Genomic DNA, 19,898 nt, shown 5'->3' on the forward strand with positions numbered 1-19,898 from the left:
AGTTCATTTGTATATAGCTAAAGTTTACTCTATAACTGGTGACAAAAAGCAATTTCTTGCTGCCTTAAATTTCAAAGCGACATGACAGGAAAGTGCCCTCTGCAGCGCCGAAGGCCACATTTGATGAATCTATTTACTTAAATCACTATCATCACTGAGCAGCCATCATCATCATTTTCTCCTTGTACACTAGAGCGCTAATACAGCCTAATTGTGGGCTCTCTAAACAGAGCATCTCATGAATATTCATGTGGGCTACAGAGCTTATTGTCTTTACAGGCATGACAATTTCAGCTAGGGATCTCAACTGATAATTGGACAAGGCTAGGGAGATATGTACACAGGGTGTGCAGGGGCAACTCTGTGTCCAATTCCAGTTCTGAGTCAACAATCCCTGCGGGCGGACCGTCATGTGGTTATACCGTCTTTGTGTCTCTAGCCTGTGCATTAATTACCCTGAGAGTGTTTTTTTTTATCTTCATCTGATGGACGGCTTTTATGATGACACAAAAAATTAAAGCAGCCATTAAGGCTTGATCTGGTTGTTGTTGCTTTGTTTTGTTTTCCTGGCTGTTTGTGTGCCTCACTAATGTGATGAACCTCCATTCAAAAACAACCAGTGGGGCATGTGATTCATACACTGTACCGTGTTGCTCAGGTTACTCGCCAAATTAAAAACTGCTGGTGCCTTAAAGAAGATCAATAGGACATACTAAAGATCAGGGATGCACACATTAACTGCCAAAGTTTTAATGGGTGTTTCACTGGCAACCGAGAAACTACTTATTTTTTCCCTGTTCATCATTGATCTAACCCATCTCCTCATACTTGTATGAATGAAGACACTGGCCAGTAAAGTTGTTTGTCTTGTTTTCGCTCTTTAAGTTATCCATATCTCTCTTCCTTGTCATTCCCTGTTTAAATTTGGCTCCTTTAGTTTACCTCTTCACTCTTTTGTGAATAAGGTCTTTAACAAAAGGGCCGTGTGTAACTTGTTTCTTCTAACATCTGTGCATATCTATCAATCTTGCTTCCAACTGTTGACAAAATGTAAAGAAACTTAAAATATAAGGACAAAAATTCTAAATTTGTTTTCAACACAATTTGTGGTTTGCACTAGTGAAACAACAGCCATTCAACCTGTGGTACTTGCTGTCATCACAGTAACCATGGGTTTCGCCAAATCAATAAGGACAGAATTTTAAAGGATTATAACTTGATGATAAGGTTTCCTGCTCTGCTCTGCACTGTCAGGGCAGGCCAACAAACTACCTGATGGAACCTCCACTCTTTCAATGCACTCCCCATACAATTAGTCAAACGTATACAGATAGAGTTGCAATACAATGTATAATCAGTCTTAAACTTTGTGTACAGTAACTGGGAGCATGCACAGTGCTGTGTAGGTGTGAAGTTGAATGAGGTTTGCGCACACGTGAAGTAAATCTTCACAAACAGGGAGCAATGTTGCTGAGAATGAAAGAGGAGATGTGAAATTGGACCTCTACACACAGAGAAATCACTACGGTATCGTACATCTAAAGGCTCTCAAGACGAGGAGGGAGCAAGATGAGAACACTTCAGAAGATAATTCTGCACTGCAGCAGGGGGAATCTCACATGCACAGCACTGTCACAAAGAAACATCATCTGGACCGTGTGAAAACTTCTGAGGTTACCATAGCAATGTGTCCCTTTGTGTGTGTGTGTGTGTGTGTTTCTCTCTGTCTATGTTACATTACAGGGCTGCCACATCATCTCCTAGTCCCTGCATTGGCATAATTAATTCACTGTGATTCACAACTCCTGGGCCAGAATCAGCTCATTGTGTATTCATCATGTTTTGGCTCATTACTATAACACAGAGAATGCATTGTGCTGGACTTATTATTTTATTTAGACAATACAAAAAAATCATCTACACTGCAGGTCAATGTTAGCGTAAGTTCCACCTGCATTGCACCTCCGGTGAAAGAGCAATGGATTTATTGGACAGCCCTGCCTGACTCCTTAAAGGTCATCATCCCAAAGCAGCACGCTGAAACCAGGTCAGCCACTGCACACTCACTGAAGGTAGGGTATGCAAATCTGGAGAAATCTAACACCATGACAAATACCGTGATATAGCGATCGACGACACAGCAAGTAATATAACTAGAGTTTGCTAGCTTGTGGGTTAGCAAACTGACGCTAAAGTTGCTGCTGCAAAGCAAACATGCAGAGAGGACAAGACGGTTTCCCAGAGCAGCACAGCAGCTCCAGACAGCGATACTCACAACTCTCCTGCTACGATTGCTACCATCACTCCAACAGCATTTCTTGGTGAACTATAAAGTAAGCAAAACGTCTGTGGCCGAGTCATTTAACGTTACCTGACACGCAAAGCTGGAATGGCTGAAATAGTGTCGTGTGGCGGGGTACGGGCCACGTTTCCCATTTACAGTGTACTGCGTTTGTACTGTGTACAGACCAGACTTTTTTTCAGCGCACACACACACACACAACGGACAGCTAAACGGACAGCTAACGGAACGTGAGTAGATATTGACTGAATTTGAAAAAAAGACAGACTGGATTAGAATTGCATAACGCACCTTTAAAGCTGAAGGTATAGCCAAAGCGTCATCACGGTCTCCACAATCACCACTGCTGCCACAGTTGGAGGTCATTTACTGCTGAACAATTAGTCGAATAATGTTAATTACAGCCCTAGTGTCTTTTAGATGACATCAACACCAATTCGGATTCTGCTCACCGATCCTGGTTTGTATCAGATCTCTACTGTGATTCTTTTCCATTTCATTTGAGTAACAGAGAAACCAAAATGTGTTAGAAGCAATAGCAACCTTTCTTTCATCAGATTTAAGGCGCAGCAGACCCATCACTTTAAACGCCTTTGTTTCATGTCGTACCCCTCACTTCTTATCTTCCTTCACCTGTCACTATCAAATACAGGCAAAATAATAAATAAACTTGTCATTAATGATTAGGTATTTCTTTAGTTAAAATGTAAATAAATATCAATATATAGGAAATGTGAAGTTTGGCTACACCTTGGAGAGAGAGCTTCCACCATATTATTAACTCTACCATCCTTTTGCATCTTCAGTAGGACCCGGTTCTGCAGCCACTGTGACACATTGCTGTGAAGAAATGGACCAAAATGCCATACTAACCTTTCGACTGTTCACAGAGGGAGACATTAGGGATCTATTTAGAGCCTGGTGGGAGGTGGTGGGAGGTAATGCAGTAGACGGATAGGAAGAGGAAGGGCAGTCGCTAAGATATTCCGCATACAAGAGTAAAGAAAAATTGTGATGTATACTGTAAATAGTTCTATACAGTCCAGATCTATACTGCTTAGGTAAAGAGTTTTGAGAAAAAAAAGTTTGTCTTTATTTTCAGCCCCTAAAAGGTGAAAAGTACACTGAGGGTTGAATAATGCATCTTCACTTTCAACACCAGCTGTCTTGTATGAATGGGACGGTACTGATGGACCATAAATGATTCACGATAACATCTCCGATCCCAATTTAAGATCCTTTTCAGGATATGTTTAATATGCAAACATATGTCGTAAGCATTTATTAACCAGAAGAACGAAGAAAAAGAAAACAGCAACACTGTAGCTTCTTTCTCTAACCATGGCGGAAGATAGAATACTTGGGCACTGACATGTATGACACTGCCTTTAGGTGCGTGTTTAAGGTGAGAAGAAATGGACACTGTGGCCTACTTCTTTCCCCTTAGCAGCTTCGTGTTCTGGCCCAGATACACCTGACTTCTATTAGTCCTCACAGGTATTTAGGACAAGCACCGGAGCTGTATATATTCAGTTCACCAGACAGGTGTGCACTCATATAATGCTTCTGCTCAAACCCAATTTTTAAAACCCCTACCATGTTACACAGCACCGTTTTCTGACTCTCTGAAAACGGCACGTTTCTTTCAACACCTGTAATTAGAAGTGTGACTGTTTTTATAGACCTCTGATCTACGATGTGAAAAAGGTCTGTTTGCATACAGGCTCCCCCCGGGGTATTAATGGGCAGCTGGTAAGGAGGATACTCTGTCAGATTTAATATTGTCACATTTCAGTGGCCATTCACTGTAGAGTATTTCAAGAATGAGAATACTGATGAGAGTGTTGCCAACAGTGAGTCTGTGTAACCTGGTTACTGTTGGCTGGCTGTAGTAATCCAAGATCTTAAATGCAATGTACATGAGAAACTCAGTTTCCTTAATTAGGGTAAGGGATTAAGGGAACTCTGGTTAACAAGGCTAGATTTCTGATGGAAATCCTGATTTTCAGCCATGTGCACACTGAACAATAACTGTCTTTCTTACTGGGCTTTTTTGTGTGCAAGTATTATTTTGTGCAACTGGATCAAAGGGGAGATTATTACTTGTAGTGATGCATCCTTGTGTCCAAAATAATTAAATCCAAAGCCCTTGGTTAAGAAATATGGTTGGGGGTAGGGGAGAAATCGGATTACTGCCCAACTGCATGCAAACACAGGTTTTACAGTAACATGGATGTAAACACGTTCTCTGATTTCCTGCCTTAACCTGATTTCCCTCAATAACCTTGTTCCTTGTATGCATGTAAACTTAATAAGTGTGACAAATCCTCTGGCAACACAACTGAGCTCAAAGCCTGATTTAAAGAAGTACAGAGATGGTGGGGGTGTGGTATTCTGACTTTAAAGGGGATGGCCAACAGGCAGGCAGTCAAGTCCACAGTCACCTTCTTCTGACCTCATTCTCTCAGTTACAGCTAGCCTCCTGAAAAGATCTAATCTCATCATTTACTATCCGCTTAAAAGTTGGAAGTATAACAGTGTAAGGAAAGGATTAAACAGTGTTTTTCCTCTTCTAACATACGCTGCAACCGTTGCATGTCCGACAAACTAAACAGTAGTAACCGAGAGTTAAGTTATGGTGAGTTCCATTTAGATTGTAAGTCGGGCGTCGGAGCTGGGAATGACCTCACACCCGAGTTGACAGCGTTCCTGTTAAGAAGTCGGAAAAGCTCGCTCAGCCAGCCATTGTTTACAACTAGCCAGGTTAGCTATTGTTAGGTCGGTTGATAAAAAATAAAAAAACACATTATGCGGTAGCAACATGTCTGCAGCAAGCAGTTGGACAGCACTTTGTGTATGAAAATTTCTATGAGACACAAGTACACAGAAGTGCTGATAAACAGTATAAACAACAGCTTTCACTAACCTTTTTACTTGGAGCAGCCATCTTGGATCACAAAGTCGGGGTAGTGCGACTTTGAACTCGGAAATTCTCACTTCCATGCCAAATGGAACGCACCACTATTTTCACAGTCAAGGATTACATTATCATAAACTAAATACATTAGTTTATGGGGTTACAGTTAGAGCAACTAGAACATCCACTGTGTAGTATTTCCCACTGTGTGGAGAGCGGCTGTGATCAGAGTTGAGGCTAATGTTAGCAGCTCTTTAATGGATTTGGGGAATTTTAGACTCCAGCAATCCAATGTTACCTGAACAGCCTGTCCCCCCCCAGAAAAATGACCCAACAGGTCATTTGTGCAGCACATTATTATGACCCGTATTTACATTTATTGTGGCAGCGACCTCTAGAGGCCATACGGCGGCAGCAAAGGAGGAAATAGTACTTTCACGCAAATGAGAGAGAGAGAAGCCAGAGAGAGACAGCATTTTCACCAAATCCATGTAGCTAACGTTAGCTTAATTAGCTAGTAAGCAACAGCTGATGAAATCTGCCAGCAACAGTTATCAATTCAGCTGAGAAAATGTTTTGAATGTTAAATCAGCCAATCAGTCAAACAAACTATTTTGACATTGAAACAATGCAGGGATGCTGAGATTACCTGCAATAAAATGTAGGCTGGCTGCTAAATTAAACATCGGAGCCCAGGGTGTGTCTTATTACACTGTACAGAGGCCTCCCCACACTGTCACACACGCACACATGCACGCCCTGTGTAATAAGTGGGATTACAAACTACAGAGAGTTTACATCAGTCTGTCAACCAACTTTGTCATTTGCGATTCAAGTCTTTATCCTCTCCGATCCTCCTCATTTGCTACGAGGTTGCCTGAGTACGGGCACAGTGAAAATGTACTTAAAGTTTCATCCAGGTTTCCCAAAGGAATTTGCTGGGCGAGACTGCTGCTTCTCTTCCCCCCTGTCGTGAATCTAGTTCAGTAATAGAAGCGGGAATCAACTGAATGTGGGCTGAAAGCAGTAATATATTTCTCCATCAAAGAAGTTTACGACCACGGAGCCAAATATTGAACTCAGCTGCAAGAGTGCCTACAGGCAACAGTTTTGTTGCTTTATTAGATGCTCCTCTTATCAATTCTAGTCTTTCATTTCCCGTGACAAAGACTAACGGATTTACGGTCAACAATAAAGCTCCCTGACTCGGGAACGTGCAAATGCAGTGACAAAAATCGCAGAAAGGGAAGACAAAACAATCACTCTTCCAGCCCACTTCAATTTCATTCCCCTTGTCCTAATCCCTTCCTCCCTGCACAGAAGCAGGCACAGATACACACACCTCAGCAAGCAAGAGCGACCTTTCTTCTCTCTGTTGTCACCTCAGCATCAAGCTGAGCTCATCTCTTTGAAGACTCCTTCACTCTGGCACTAGAGCTGCTACAACTGCCATCACCTGCACATCACCTGAAGCAAACAAGGTTACATAAGACTGCAGAGATGGACAAAAAGTACACACGAGGCACTGTGAACTGCTTTTATGAGGTGCTGTATCGTTTGCGGAGGAAAAGATCTGTTACAAAATGAAAAGGCAACCAGTTGGGAAAAGTTAAATCTACCCTTACCACATGACTGACAGCACAGAAGGCCTTCGTGGAGATATTTTGACATGCCACGGCAGGAAATGCACAGGTGGAAATAATAAAAACTAATGATGGCTGAATTCCATTTAACTGCTTAATATTTAGGGCGCGGGTATTGCGCATGCTGGCTGACTGTCACACTGTCATGGCATAATGGGACACTAGAATAGAACAGAGCCATCATTAATGTTTTTAATAACACCTGTGCTTGTAGTATTATCACAATTTAAAATGATTGCAGTGAAAATGGCTACACAAATCTGTCAACAGTAGCACTGGGGATGTACCATAAGTGGCCAACTATGCAGCTGTTGCATATAAATAGAACAACACTTTAAATGTAATGATTACAGTATTTAGGAAAATATTTATAAAGTATACCTTAATAAATGTGAGGTAAAGTGGTAAATATATATAGCAAACAAGGCCGGTTCATGTAGCAGAAAAACCCTGTAAGTAATATGTCACTTGACATTTCAATTGCTTTCATCTCTTCTCTCTGCAAATGACAGTCACACATCTGCCGACAGTTTCACTTCTTTCATTTCTTATTCATTAAGTGAGAGTTCATCTGCTTTCAGAGACGGCACTCCAACCGTCATCTCAGCTCCTTTAAATGCTTACACTTCAAACCCTTTCAAGTCTCAGGTCTTCACCTTTGAACAAAAACACTTCCACTGTTCATACACAACTTGGTCCAACTGCTCAGCATTTCCATTTCATCCAGTAAATGTATTTTAAACTCCACTCTTACTTCAACTTGTTCAGTGTTTTACATTTACTTACTTAGCTGACGCTTTTATCCAAAGCGACTTACAATTGCTATACATGTGAGAGGTTGCGCGCCTTTGGAGAAAGTAGGGGTTAAGTATCTTGCTATGGGTTAGTGGTGGATGTGGCGCAGGCATGTGTCTTATACACTCTTCCATAGCCAGTATGATGATAGTTTGGTACGTTTGGAAATGAACTGTTGCTATACAGTTGATCATTAAGTTGCTACAAGGGAAATGCTCAACAAACTGTGGCCACGCTCTGCGAGTAGATGATACTGCAATATGACCAGGACAGTATTCCCCACCTATTGTATTACTGCTAAGGCCAATTATGGCGGCCCTCTGCTGTGGCAAGGGGCCAGTAGCTGCAGGCAGCCATGAAGAGGAGTTGAATAAAGTGAGAGAAATTGAGAGTATGTAACAGAGATGAAAGAAAGTGAGAGTCTCAGTATTCAGTGCAAGTAATCAGCCATCTCTCTCTGCGTCTATCTTTATCCCCAACAAAATCTGCTTTCATTGCCTCATACACTTATCCTTGACGGGAAGAGCAGTCACGCACATACTCAAGACATTCAGGCACGTGCACACACATACACACGCCTACACAAAGAATAGAAGTTTATCGTCCACAGAAGTGGATTTTTGCCTTTGGCTTAACAAGGATGATCAAATGCATACAACAGCGTAACAACACAGTAAACAGACAACATAATTAACAGCATCTTCCGCATGCACAGTCACGCACACATTTTCAATACTTTGTAAATCCTTTGGAGCAAAAATAACAAGTACACCAAGTCCTTGCCCAAGCTCAATTAAAGCAGGCATTTGTCAATTCTGCTCTCTCTCTTGAATACTGTAGCACATTCACTACAAGTGTCCTCTTTCAAAAAGCGACAAGCTAGTGCTGTGCCGAGATAGCGTGCCCCTTTGTCTGCAGCCTGGCTAATGGTTAAACCAAACAGTCTATACACTCAAGTCAGTCAGCTTCAACTGTGTCTACACCTTTGTGGGGTAATGAGGCTGAAATTAATAAGAGGTTAATTAATGATCATTCTCCCAAAATACTTATATTTACAATACCACCAGAAGTTAAAACAAAACCCAAAATAATGTATTGTACTCACTTGTCCTCTGACCCCCAGCCAAAAGTCCAAAGCCAGCTAATGTTCCGTTTAAGAGGCTGGAGCAATTGTTTGATATTTCCGCTAGAAAGATTTACTAATCATAGGTGCCCAGCTGCTCACAGTTCATCATTAGTCACTAAGGCCATGGTATAGTATATAGTGGTTTGCAACGTAGGGGTTGGGACCCCCCTAAGGGATCACAAGATACATCTGAAGGGTCAGATGATGGTCGGCAATTATTTTTTTATTTTTATATACTGAATGCTTGGCTGTCTTCGGGCCTCTCAAAATACTTTAAATAAACAGTCTGAGAGGGGAGAATCTTCACTTTCAAGTATTTGTTTGAGTTCATTAACATATAAAACAGGGGACTAAGGGGCCCAACTAGCCGTTGCTTCATTTTAAAGGAATAATTTCACATTTTAGGTATTCACTTTCTTGCCAAGAGTTAAATGAAAAAAATTGATATCATTCTGATGTAAAAAGCTAAGCAGTTAGCTTAGCTTAGAACAATCACAACAAAAGAGGATAAAATCTACCTACTAATTAACACATTATATCTCGTTTGTTGATTGATTTGTCTGAAAAACACAAGTGTAAAAACTGCATGTTGAGGTTTAATGAGGAGTTGTGTGGTGAACCATCTCTTGGTCAGGTGCAGTGACTTTGTGCAGTCTCGGCTGGTTGCTTAAACGCAATTTATCTACCACTGACTTTATTCATTTCTCACCCTGAATGCTGTTGTCAAGGAGTTTCAGGCAGAAAAGCAATGCAGAAACAAGCAGGATGTGCACCTCAATCAATTCCACAGCCTCCCTTTGCTAATCAAACTATCTGCCAAAAAAGCCCTTTTGGCAGCTACGCTTGGACATCAACCTGACCGCTTGATTATGTTTGCAGCCTTTTGAGCCAAATGCTGCTCTAATATTACTGCCTAATGTAGGCCATATGCTGTTTTCCAAGAAGCCAAGAGATACTGTTTCTAAGAGACCTGAAAGGCAGCAAGAGACTTCTGGAGTCAAAGTCAGCATCCACAATGCACTGCACCATGGTGTGCTCAGACGGTTTTCAGTGCTAGGCAGCTCTTCGAAAGGTGAACAGGGTAAGTTGATGAGACTGACATGAACAGCTGTCTCTTTTTAATGCATATGAGCCCCCCTCCCACTTTACTCCAAACCTGCTATGTTCAGCAGAAGAGTGTTTCCTTGCAGCATAAAGGGACTCGCTCTACAGTACTTTGTAAATGCAACACTGTATAAATGACATCGGACACAAACACGCGCAAAGAACCGAGTGGATCTCTATCTACGCATCATGGCAGTGGTTATGACAAAGGCAGGTCTGATTGCCATGATGATGCTGATGATGCAACTGCACTCACTATTGACAGAGTGGAAGGAAACTGAAGCCCAGCGGTTATTAGTGCTTTGTATGTCATACATAAGTGGCACTTACCTCATATTTATCGTAGGAGTGTATGGAAACTGACTTCTGTCTGATAATAAAGATATATGGGCGCTCTCTCTCTCTCTCTCTCTCTCTCTCTCTCTCTCTCTTCATTCAGCACAGACAAAGTGGAGAAACACACCATCTCACTCCTGAGAGGTTCATCCCTGAGACTCAAGGTTTCTGCTTTAATCACACAGAACAGCCACAGAAACAGGAATGTGTTCAATCTGTCCAAGAACATTCTCTCTAAACTAGCAATAGGCCAATTATATAGCATTTTGAGAAAATGAGGCCGAGAAACAAAAGTTGTCTGCAGACACATCTGCAGGCAGCCTTGTCAGTGTGGCTATATTGTTCTATTTCATTAATTAATCAAAATTCCATCTAAAATAACACAGTACTGGCTAAGATAACCATGTTGGGTATATCGGACTGCAATTTCCATGGAATAATGTAATTATAAATGACTTTTCTTTGTTTTGATATCGGCACTATATCGGCCATCAGCTGCCCTGCTCTCTAAATGTCGGCATCGGCCATTGAAAAATCCATATCAGGCGATCCACTACTCTAAACCATAACACATTAACCAGCTGATCAACTTCTGCAAGAGTGAGAACAGACCAATTAGAGCTGGACACTTTTCTTGAAGGTTATTGACAAAAATCTGGTATCTTTATTGGGTTATCCTTGTATGTATGAACACACATACACACACACACACAGAGGCCATATGACCACATCCCTGCAGTGAAATGACCTACTTTACTCAAGTTTTGCCTGTAACTTGGCCAGCACATTGATGGTAGCACTGGATTGCTGTAGTCTATCACAGAGATTCAGTGCAGAGCTTATTGGGTGCACTTCCAAGAGGCTTATTTCTCTGACACACTGACAAGATATCATGAATTAACATTACTTCCACGCATGACACTAATCTTGTCTTAATTATGCAATTAGCTATCTGTCTTCAAATAGTCCATATTTCAAAGAGTTGATTCAGCCATTTATGTATTTTCCCACAGGATGAACAGCAGATATTTGTACTGTGACTGAGTGAAAGAGAGAAAGATATTCACTGAAACTACAGGCAGGATCACTTTGTGGAAACTATAAGCTGTCAGTGCACGTTCTGTAGGCATGATAAAAATACATTTTAAATATTACTTTAGTTGGTCGCCTCTGGATAATAAAACTGACAGATTGATTAGTTGTCTATTAGTAGGAAGTTGGAAACACAAAACCAGCCTTTGTTGAGCACAGGCAACTTGCTCTGTGTTTCAGGATAAACTCTGACCACCTAAACAGCAACAGCAGTGCTGTTCTGTCAACATTTCAATTCCTAGTAGAAACTTTGACAACTTAGCCTCGCTTTCACAGCAAAACTCTGCGTCAGCGTTGCAGGCTACTAACTTAAAAGATACTGTAAAATAATGAGACTATAAATTAAATACGACCAAACACACCTATCGGCTAACTCTTAGCTACAATTTAGTGGGCTACTGTTATTGTTGCTAGGGTTTGAGGAACCCGTGCTTTACTTTTCCGTCACTTACCATCTTCCTTTTCATCGAAAACTGGTCGCTTTGAAGAACTATTGGCTCCCATCCTCTTCTTCCACTTGCCCCAGTGAAACATTGATGCCCAGATTGCATTCCTTGCCTCTTCAAGATAAACTACAGCTCAGTGTTGGACACCCTCCTCAGAAAACAGTAATCATAACCATACATTTCACCCAAACCGTGTCCGTTATTTCGCTTTATTTTATCCGATATTTATTCTGCCGAAAATGAGAGCACCGCAAGTCTTTCTAAACCAGGGGAGGGCAAGTGCAGCAGGTACCGACGGACTGGAAAATATTTTAGAAGAAAGACTGTTTGTTACAGTTGGAGGTATATATAATCACTCAGCACTGGTAGTGTTCAGTAGTCTTCCGTAGCCTGCCAGCCCTAACCGAGAGACTTGTGTTTGTCGGGGCTGAGAGTAAGAGCTGAGTCAAGTTAGACACGTTAAGCTAAATCAAAACAGGAAGTTGTGCAATTTTGCCTTAAAAATAAAAGCTTCACATGTTGTAGGTGTACTGCAGTGGCCTCATATTAGCAGCGACTGGTGGTGGCATCACATAGATCGATTGGAGAACTTAAACTGCATACAGTATGTAAACTAATCGGTGCCGTTTAGCTAAAGATTAATTAAGTTGATACATTAACTTGAATAATTTACATTACAACCGTGTATAAATCAGTTGTCAGTTCAGATTATAAATGTTCATCAAAGCAGCTGATATACAAAATATGTGTGAAGTCTATCCAAATAAGTACCTGTTTTTCACCATGGACTAGCCTATAGCTCACGTAAGTAACAGCCTTTAGTGGGACAGAGAAAAAAAAAAAGAAAATTATTTATATCCATCAAAAGTCCTTCTCATGTTGTTTTCCCTTTTTACTTCACTTTTGCTGTGAACGTTTGCGTGGACACTTTTATATTGAAAGGGATAACCGGAAGCTACCCCCTAGTATTTTGACGAAGATGACACTTGTGAGAGTAGTGTGACAGTTACTGGGCCAGTGACTGTATTCGACGTAGCTCTGTATCACAGACTGTCATGCATATCAACACACAAGGACCAGCCTCTGTAGGTGAAGGCAGGATAGCTCAGCACACACTGGAGGGCTTTCATCGCTTGTTACCAGCAGCAAACTGATGCTTTTTCCATCCCTCCAAGTGAATTATTTTATAATCTCATTAGTAGACGGATGGGTGGTGCCGGATCACTGAGGGGAGGAAAAGGATTTAACATGTAACACTTTGTCTTCAGTATGCACACTGGGTTTATTTGCTCCTGTTGCAATATGTGTGACACATATATATTTCAATGCAGCTTTGGCATGTGGCCTGCTTACATTTACCAAGTATTAATAGCTTTTACATCTCTGGTTGAACCATTATAAAGTAGTTCGCCTTGTTTGCCCGTTGACACTTGCCGTAGTTTTTGTTGACCTCGTTGCCGTGGTTACGACGTCAAACTCGTGAGGCGGTAGCTAAAAGTTAGCATGACATATGTGTTTCGGGGTTGTTGTTGTTTTTTTATTCGTTTTATAAAGTTTTTATTTTAAGAACATACTCAGTCACGTTCATTGGTTCCAAGTTTTGTTTATTCAAATTCCAGGTAAGCTAACATCGCGTAGTAAAGCAGATAAACAGTTTGCTAAAGTTAGCTAATGTCAGGCAGCAGCAGTGGATGAATCAACCTGCTTGTAATTTAGACAAGCTGAACTGTCACGTTAAATCAATCTGCTGTTTAGACGAAACCTGTCCATTCAATGTGATAATTAAATAGACATTCTTATTTTCAGACACAAGGAGAAATATGCCAATGCAAAAAGACACTTGAACGGCCTGAACCGTGGTCTGCGTACATTAAACATCTCAGCATCACTTCTACTATGTATTCCCTAGAGAAGAGGGAGGAGGTTCCTGACCTGCAGCTAAGCTTTGGCTTTGGGGACAGTGTTGTCAAATCACAGACCCCCCACCTTCTGCCTGAGGGTGCTGAGGAGCTCCCTGAAAATTACTCAGCAGAGACATTGTGTCTGAGCAGAACTAAGCTGAAACATGTTGCAGAAAGTATTTTGAAAAATAGCATACTAAAGGTCAGTTTGGACTTTACTGTGTATTTGTCAACTTCTACCCACCTAGCTACAGTGTTTTTTTAAAACAAAAAGTCAGTAATGCATCCAGTAGAACATTTCTATCTCTGTATAATGTATTCTTTTTTAATTGTAACAGCTCATTGTATCATTTCCAGTATTTATATCTTGAAGGCAACCAGCTACCCAGTATCCCAGATTCAATATTCCTCAGCTTGCCCAACCTGCTGTGGCTGGACCTCAGAAATAACCAAATTGCATCGCTCCCTGCCGAAATTGGCGTGCACAGGTTAGTTATGCAACTGCTCTTTGAAAAATATGCTGATTGATTTCGAACCCTTCGGCCACCACGGGAGTACAGTATGTTTCTTTGTCTCATTTCAGAACATTTTTAGATAAGAATATTTCTATTTTAGAGTTGTGTTTAGTTGCATATGCACTGAAAACCAAATTGATTCCAGAGTGTGGTAAACTGAGAGGCATATTTTGTACAATTTCCTCATGTTCAGTTTAGGACTAAATGTGTCTTGATCAAGACATAACCCTTGCAATCATCTAATAATATTTGAGTTCATTCATGTAGATCTCTGAAGACATTACTTCTGGAAGGAAATCCCATCTCAGAACTTCCCCCAGAGTTAGGTGGGTAGAGTTCAGTCGCCTTTGCCAGCAAGCAGTGTCTCTGTTCTTTTGCGATAACAAGCTGTCTTTCTGTTTCATCAGTTTCAGTCAGCCTCACTGGCAGCAAATTTAGAGCTAGATTACATCCAATGAAAAATTAATAGTTAGGAATAGAAATAATACATTTCATCTAATTTTTGACAATTTTGCCTCTCTCTTTCTTCCAACTGTTGTCACTAAAAGTGTTACTAATACACTGTTGCTTGCAGGTACAGTACATTAACGTTCGTAATCAGGAATATACAATATTTAAGATTCCTACACCGATGCACATAGTTTTAAGTGATTCTTTATTTGTCCATTTGTCCCAGGAAATGTTATTACTCTCAAAGGCCTGAACCTGAGGAACTGCCCCATCACTTTCCCTCCACAAGACATTGTGCACCAGGGGCTCCGGAGCATCCTCCAGTACCTCAGGAGTGCTATGGCTAAGCGGCCAGTTGGCATGAGGAGGACCCCCCCAGGTGAATGAAAGGCACCTTAACTTTGAACAATGCAGCAGCAATGTGTTCAGTCTGCACATGCATCCTAGCCATCTGCTCTTTTTGTCAAAGATAGGATGGCTGGCCACAAAAATAGCTCCTTGCCCTGGTACCACTTCACTGGTGTGACTTCTGTTGCCTTGGAGACGGCACGTGTCACTCAGCTGACTCCCCTCCCACTCCCACCCCTTTCCAGCTCTGTAATATTTTTAGCCAGATGAAAATGATCGATAACCTGTGGGCTCTAAACAGGAGCTCTCTGTCACTAAGCACTGTCTGGAGGTAATCACTGTGAGAAGCCCAAGACAGCCCTCCACAGGAGAGGCTGCTGCTGCACAATGAGCAGAGCCAAACCCCTCAATCAAACGATTTATCTCCCCTACAAGGTTATTAAGAAAGACAGGGCTCCGGTCTCCTGGGGAAATCTCCTTCCATTTGCTTGGCTCAGAGTATACATTTAGCAGATCATTCATTTACATACTGCACTGTAATCAACCTTTTTAAGCTGCGGTATCATGGAGTATTTAGCCCATTTGAGTCTACTTATCCTACAAGTGGGTAAAAGTTACATTCAGACCCTTATTTTCTTAATCCAGTAAAAACTTGCTTGCTACATCTTTTTGCTCTATAATAAGATGGGGATGTTTTACCTGCTATTATTGGTTATGTGAATTTGTTGGTAAAATGCTGGCATGTCTTTTCTACAGTTAGAAAGAACTACCTGTTCTATCAGTATTTCTTGATTGTCAACCGGTTATCATCATCCTCATGTGCTTCTACCAGCCGCTATAGCTGCAGACAGCAATTTTTGTTGCCAGTTTTGGCTGCCCCCACATTGGCTGCTGTGGTTGTTTCATTGGTAGAGTTGCCTGTGGTGGAGAAGCTCCAGCTGTCAGAGCTGATGGGGTCCAGTATGGAGGAGCAGGATGAGTCAGTGGATGAGGACGAGCTGCAGAGGTTCAGGGAACTCAAACACAAGATGATCCTGCTGGACAAAGCTGAGCTGGACTCAGTAGTGCCGGGGGATAGAAACCAGAGGGCATGCCTTCTTCGTATTACCCAAAGGTAAGTAAAGTAAAAGTGTTGGGGTGAAAGAAATAAGAGATTTTAGAAGTGAAAAAGTATGAGAAAATGCTTTTCTCTGTTATAGTTTGACATTTTGGGATATACGCTTTATCCCCAAGAGTTAGAGGAGAAGTCTGATAACATTTTCATATCTGCTGATGATAGTATTGATCTTCTCATCTCTCTGCCATAAAGCGTTTAAGCGTGTTCCATAAAATGTCAAACTATTCCTACTAAGTCTAGACCAGGTACAACTGTGAGTTGCACATAAAATATTTTTTTCGGGGTTAGAAGAGAGCTAAATGACTAGTTATTTAAATGCTTCTGCCATTGTTTTTGTACAGTGTATCCAGGCAGCAAATATCTGTTGGGCATAAATCAATTGTCACCTGTTCAGACATATTGTGGAATGAAGTTTGACAGTGTTATTGGCTATCCAATAGTTTGACAGAGGAAGTGAATTTGTTTTGTTTCAGTACACAACTTTTGTGCTGCGGTTTGGAGTTGTCGTGGAGGGCCAAGTATATGACATGGTGCCTTGGAAAAGGATAGCAAAACACTTTTTAATGATATTCTCTGCAGAGCAGATCGAGTGATAAAAATCTCCCAGGCTGTCTCTTGGGACTCAGAGTTCAGGAGAGCAATAAAAATAATGTATTTTGTTTCAATTTATTTGTCAGAAAAAAGGCAACTACCAAGGCTGGTATAACTCCTGTGCTAACCCTGTTTGACACTCAGCACTGGAAGAGGCCAGAAGAACGGAAACAGGCTGCAATGAAAGAGCTGAAAGAAAAAAAAGCTATTCTCGAGCAGAGAAGAAAGTATGTGGATTTCTACTATAAGTCCCATATGATAAATACCCTATTGACTGTCTTACTGCATGACATTTTGACCATGAAATTACATTGGTGAATTGCATAGAATATATATTCAGGCCATGTAATCCCAAATATAAGACAATGTTGTTTCACAAAGCATGGCGTTTAATTGGCATGTGTCCAAGTGATCAACAGTAAAGAAGCCATATTATGTTCACCATGTAAAGACAGAAAGAATAATCTTAATATTTACAGACCCCTTTGAAACCCTTTAGACACAACAGCCCAATAACCGTTTTACTGGACATTACTGCATTGTTATCTGGCTCTCCCATAGAACCCAAGAGGCTCTTCGGAAGTGGCACACACAAGCCAAGATCACACAGGAGAAGAAAATGTCTGGGTACCAGCTAAAGAAGCATGGAAGGCAATTAAAACAAGAGGTATGTGTGAAATTTGATAATACTTCGCCTGAATTTCCACTTGTCAATGGGCCAACCACAAGGGGGCAGTAGAGCACCACCTCTGTCACACTGGGTAGAGGACTAAAATAAAAATTATGAAATTATTACAAGGTAAAACATTTTGATGCTAGTGAATGACTTTTTTCAGGTAGTAGCTGTTGAAGGCAGCAACAGATGCCAGGGCTTGTGATGGTGTGTGCTGCATCAGTGATCGCACAGCAGCAGCTTGTAGCTATCAAAGCTGATGTGTACACTGGTTTTGAGTAATTTGATTGTCAGCTGCATTTCCTTGCATAGATCAGCTCACAATGTTTGCATAATCAGTGTAAATATTCACTGAAAAATATAGGAAAAAACAACTCCTTTTGGGTAGGATGACACAATGAGGTTGCTGTGTTGCAGCTGTAGGCTGTGTTTGTAGGAAGTGTCGCAACAGCTGTATCATCCTATATGCACACAAGCTCTGCTCTCATGTTGTACATGTTAATAAACACCTCCCCTCTCTGTTACAGGAAGCAGAAACAGATTCTAAACCTGGTGTGGAGGACAGCAGCGATGCATCTCAAAGTCAGATGTCCAGAATGTCCATCACAGAGTGTGTGGAGGCCAGGTAAATCTGGGTGACCAAAGTACTGTCTACTACAGACAAAAACGTAATCTGAAACCTGGACCAGTATAAGAATTGAATGCCGTCAATGGAAATGAGTAAAGATTACTACCGTAATCCCTTTCCCCCACCACTCCTCCACCCGCCCCGCACAGCCGCTATACATTCAAAACATAGTCGGACTTGCCACTAGCAAGATTGCCCAGCAACATTGCTCAAAAAGTTGCCCCGTGTATCATCAGCTTTAGAGGCCGACCTGCCGCATTGGCCAGGGATGTTTTTTAGTTTGTTGTGTATGACTTCAACAATGAATTTACAAAATACTGGGGACATCTTCCTGATATTCAGTTGCAGCCTTGTTTGCACAATCAACTTCTGACTTGTCTTAAAGTTTAAGAAGCCCTCCCTAAAACTTGAATTCCTGTTTTTAACTTAGTTATCTCCTTTGTGATGGCTACAGATTAATAAGGACAATCAAGGCATAATACCTTCATCTCATCAGTGCACCTGATGGAAAGACTGCTATACATACTGTATCTAACACTTTGGACATTCTGTGTATACAACTTAAACAGTGATACATAACATCCTGGGACATAGGGACACAGGGACAATATGTCTTTGGCCTGACCTCAAGGCATGAAATTATCCACTGAATAGCATTTTGAATTGTGAGCCATGCAGGTGGAAAACCAGAGACACCTACTGGGCAAAAAGACCCACCACAGAACATCGGCAGTTTCTTTTGTTCTTTTTAAGCTACACCATGCCCCAAAACAGATTTAAAAGATTAGATAGTACACCTTAGACCTTTCTGTTTTTATTGATAGAATGAATAGTAATATATGGATAAAGTCGTCAGACACAGGCTTGCATTTTTAATCAGTTTCCAGCAGACATAAATGCCATGATACCACTGGCCATATTTAAGCATCTAAATGTTCAGTGTTTAGGTAGAACATTTTGACCTTTGACCTGTGTGGCCCTCCAGATCAGCCCGTGAGCTGGAGCGGCAGATACGTGCCCGTGTTGAGAAGATGCAGGAGAGACGCAGGAACCCCAGGGGCACGACCACCGAGCAGATGGCAGCAGCAGAACAAGATGTGGAAGAGGTCAGACCTATACTTCATTATTCACACAGTCCATCTATATTGAACTCATGGGTTATGATCTGAATTTGTTTGGTTTTTTGTTCTTATTGTTTTGTTTCTTCCCACTGACAGATGAGGAAATTACAGACTCGGCTTCTAGAGAAGAAGAGAAATCGGGGAAGAGATCTTGAAAATTCTTTCACTATCTTCACTGGCGACACCTGGCAGAGAATCCTTGACAAGTCACAGGGATTATAATGATTGTTACTCCTGTTGTTTCAGTTTTGAATTATTACTCAAAATGTATTGACTAATCCTTTTTTGAATGACTGTTCTAATGCTCAGATCTTAAAAATAAAGCTCAAAAGGCTGTGACTGGGCAAACAAGTGTTTTGAAATTTTCCATGGCATGGTTCTTTGTCTTGGACTTCTGCAAGACACCCTCTCCATTACAAACTAGTCGTGTTTTGCCTTCACCTTACCTCAAATATGTACAGGCAATATGGTGCTGCTTATTTACTGTGTGAAATGAAGCTGTTTAGTCATTAAATGTTAAATTTGCTCTCCAGACATAACAGCATAAGCATCATATGTCGTATTATAAATCTGAATTATCACAATGTTAATTAAACAAGGCGTAAAATATAAGAATCTTTATAGGGGGGGGGGGTTAGAAATGGCAAAATAAAGGTAAACCTAACCTAGGTTACTAATGGCTAGATTTGCAGAAGGGTACATTTCATGTATGGTAACAAATAGAAGACCTGCAAGGGCATTTTAGCAATAGCACATGTAATGCTTTTGTGAAACTATAACTACTTTGAGTTAA

General features: G+C 41.1%; 2 protein-coding genes across 2 annotated transcripts in view; one reads left to right on the forward strand and one right to left on the reverse strand.

Annotated features, from left to right (window-relative positions):
- Window positions 1-12,179, reverse strand: part of LOC119917237 (serine/threonine-protein kinase 32C-like) — a 75,327-nt gene extending 63,148 nt beyond the window's left edge. Inside the window, exon 1 of the mRNA XM_038737450.1 lies at window positions 11,768-12,179. Coding sequence (XP_038593378.1) covers window positions 11,768-11,849 — 82 coding nt within the window. The 5' untranslated portion in view covers window positions 11,850-12,179. The remainder of the gene's footprint in view (window positions 1-11,767) is intronic.
- Window positions 12,180-13,210: 1,031 nt separating this feature from the next.
- Window positions 13,211-19,464, forward strand: LOC119917135 (leucine-rich repeat-containing protein 27-like). Its single transcript, XM_038737255.1, has 11 exons — window positions 13,211-13,380; window positions 13,568-13,864; window positions 14,020-14,150; window positions 14,445-14,503; window positions 14,854-15,006; window positions 15,888-16,089; window positions 16,770-16,910; window positions 17,245-17,350; window positions 17,884-17,981; window positions 18,970-19,090; window positions 19,202-19,464. The coding sequence occupies exons 2-11, from the start codon at window positions 13,658-13,660 to the stop codon at window positions 19,325-19,327; spliced, it is 1,344 nt and encodes a 447-aa protein (XP_038593183.1). The 5' UTR covers window positions 13,211-13,380; window positions 13,568-13,657; the 3' UTR covers window positions 19,328-19,464.
- Window positions 19,465-19,898: the final 434 nt, after the last annotated feature.

The sequence above is a fragment of the Micropterus salmoides genome, unplaced genomic scaffold, assembly GCF_014851395.1.
Source record: "Micropterus salmoides isolate LMB-PRFRI ecotype aquatic unplaced genomic scaffold, ASM1485139v1 Ms_hic_scaffold_22, whole genome shotgun sequence".
Lineage (NCBI taxonomy): Eukaryota > Metazoa > Chordata > Actinopteri > Centrarchiformes > Centrarchidae > Micropterus > Micropterus salmoides.

Coding starts and splice junctions, on each gene's coding strand:
- LOC119917135 (XM_038737255.1), top strand. CDS start 13,658: ATGTATTCCCTAGAGAAGAGGGAGGAGGTTCCTGACCTGCAGCTAAGC. Junction 13,865..14,019: donor TGAAAAATAGCATACTAAAG/GTCAGTTTGGAC, acceptor TATCATTTCCAG/TATTTATATCTTGAAGGCAA. Junction 16,090..16,769: donor CTTCTTCGTATTACCCAAAG/GTAAGTAAAGTA, acceptor TTTATTTGTCAG/AAAAAAGGCAACTACCAAGG.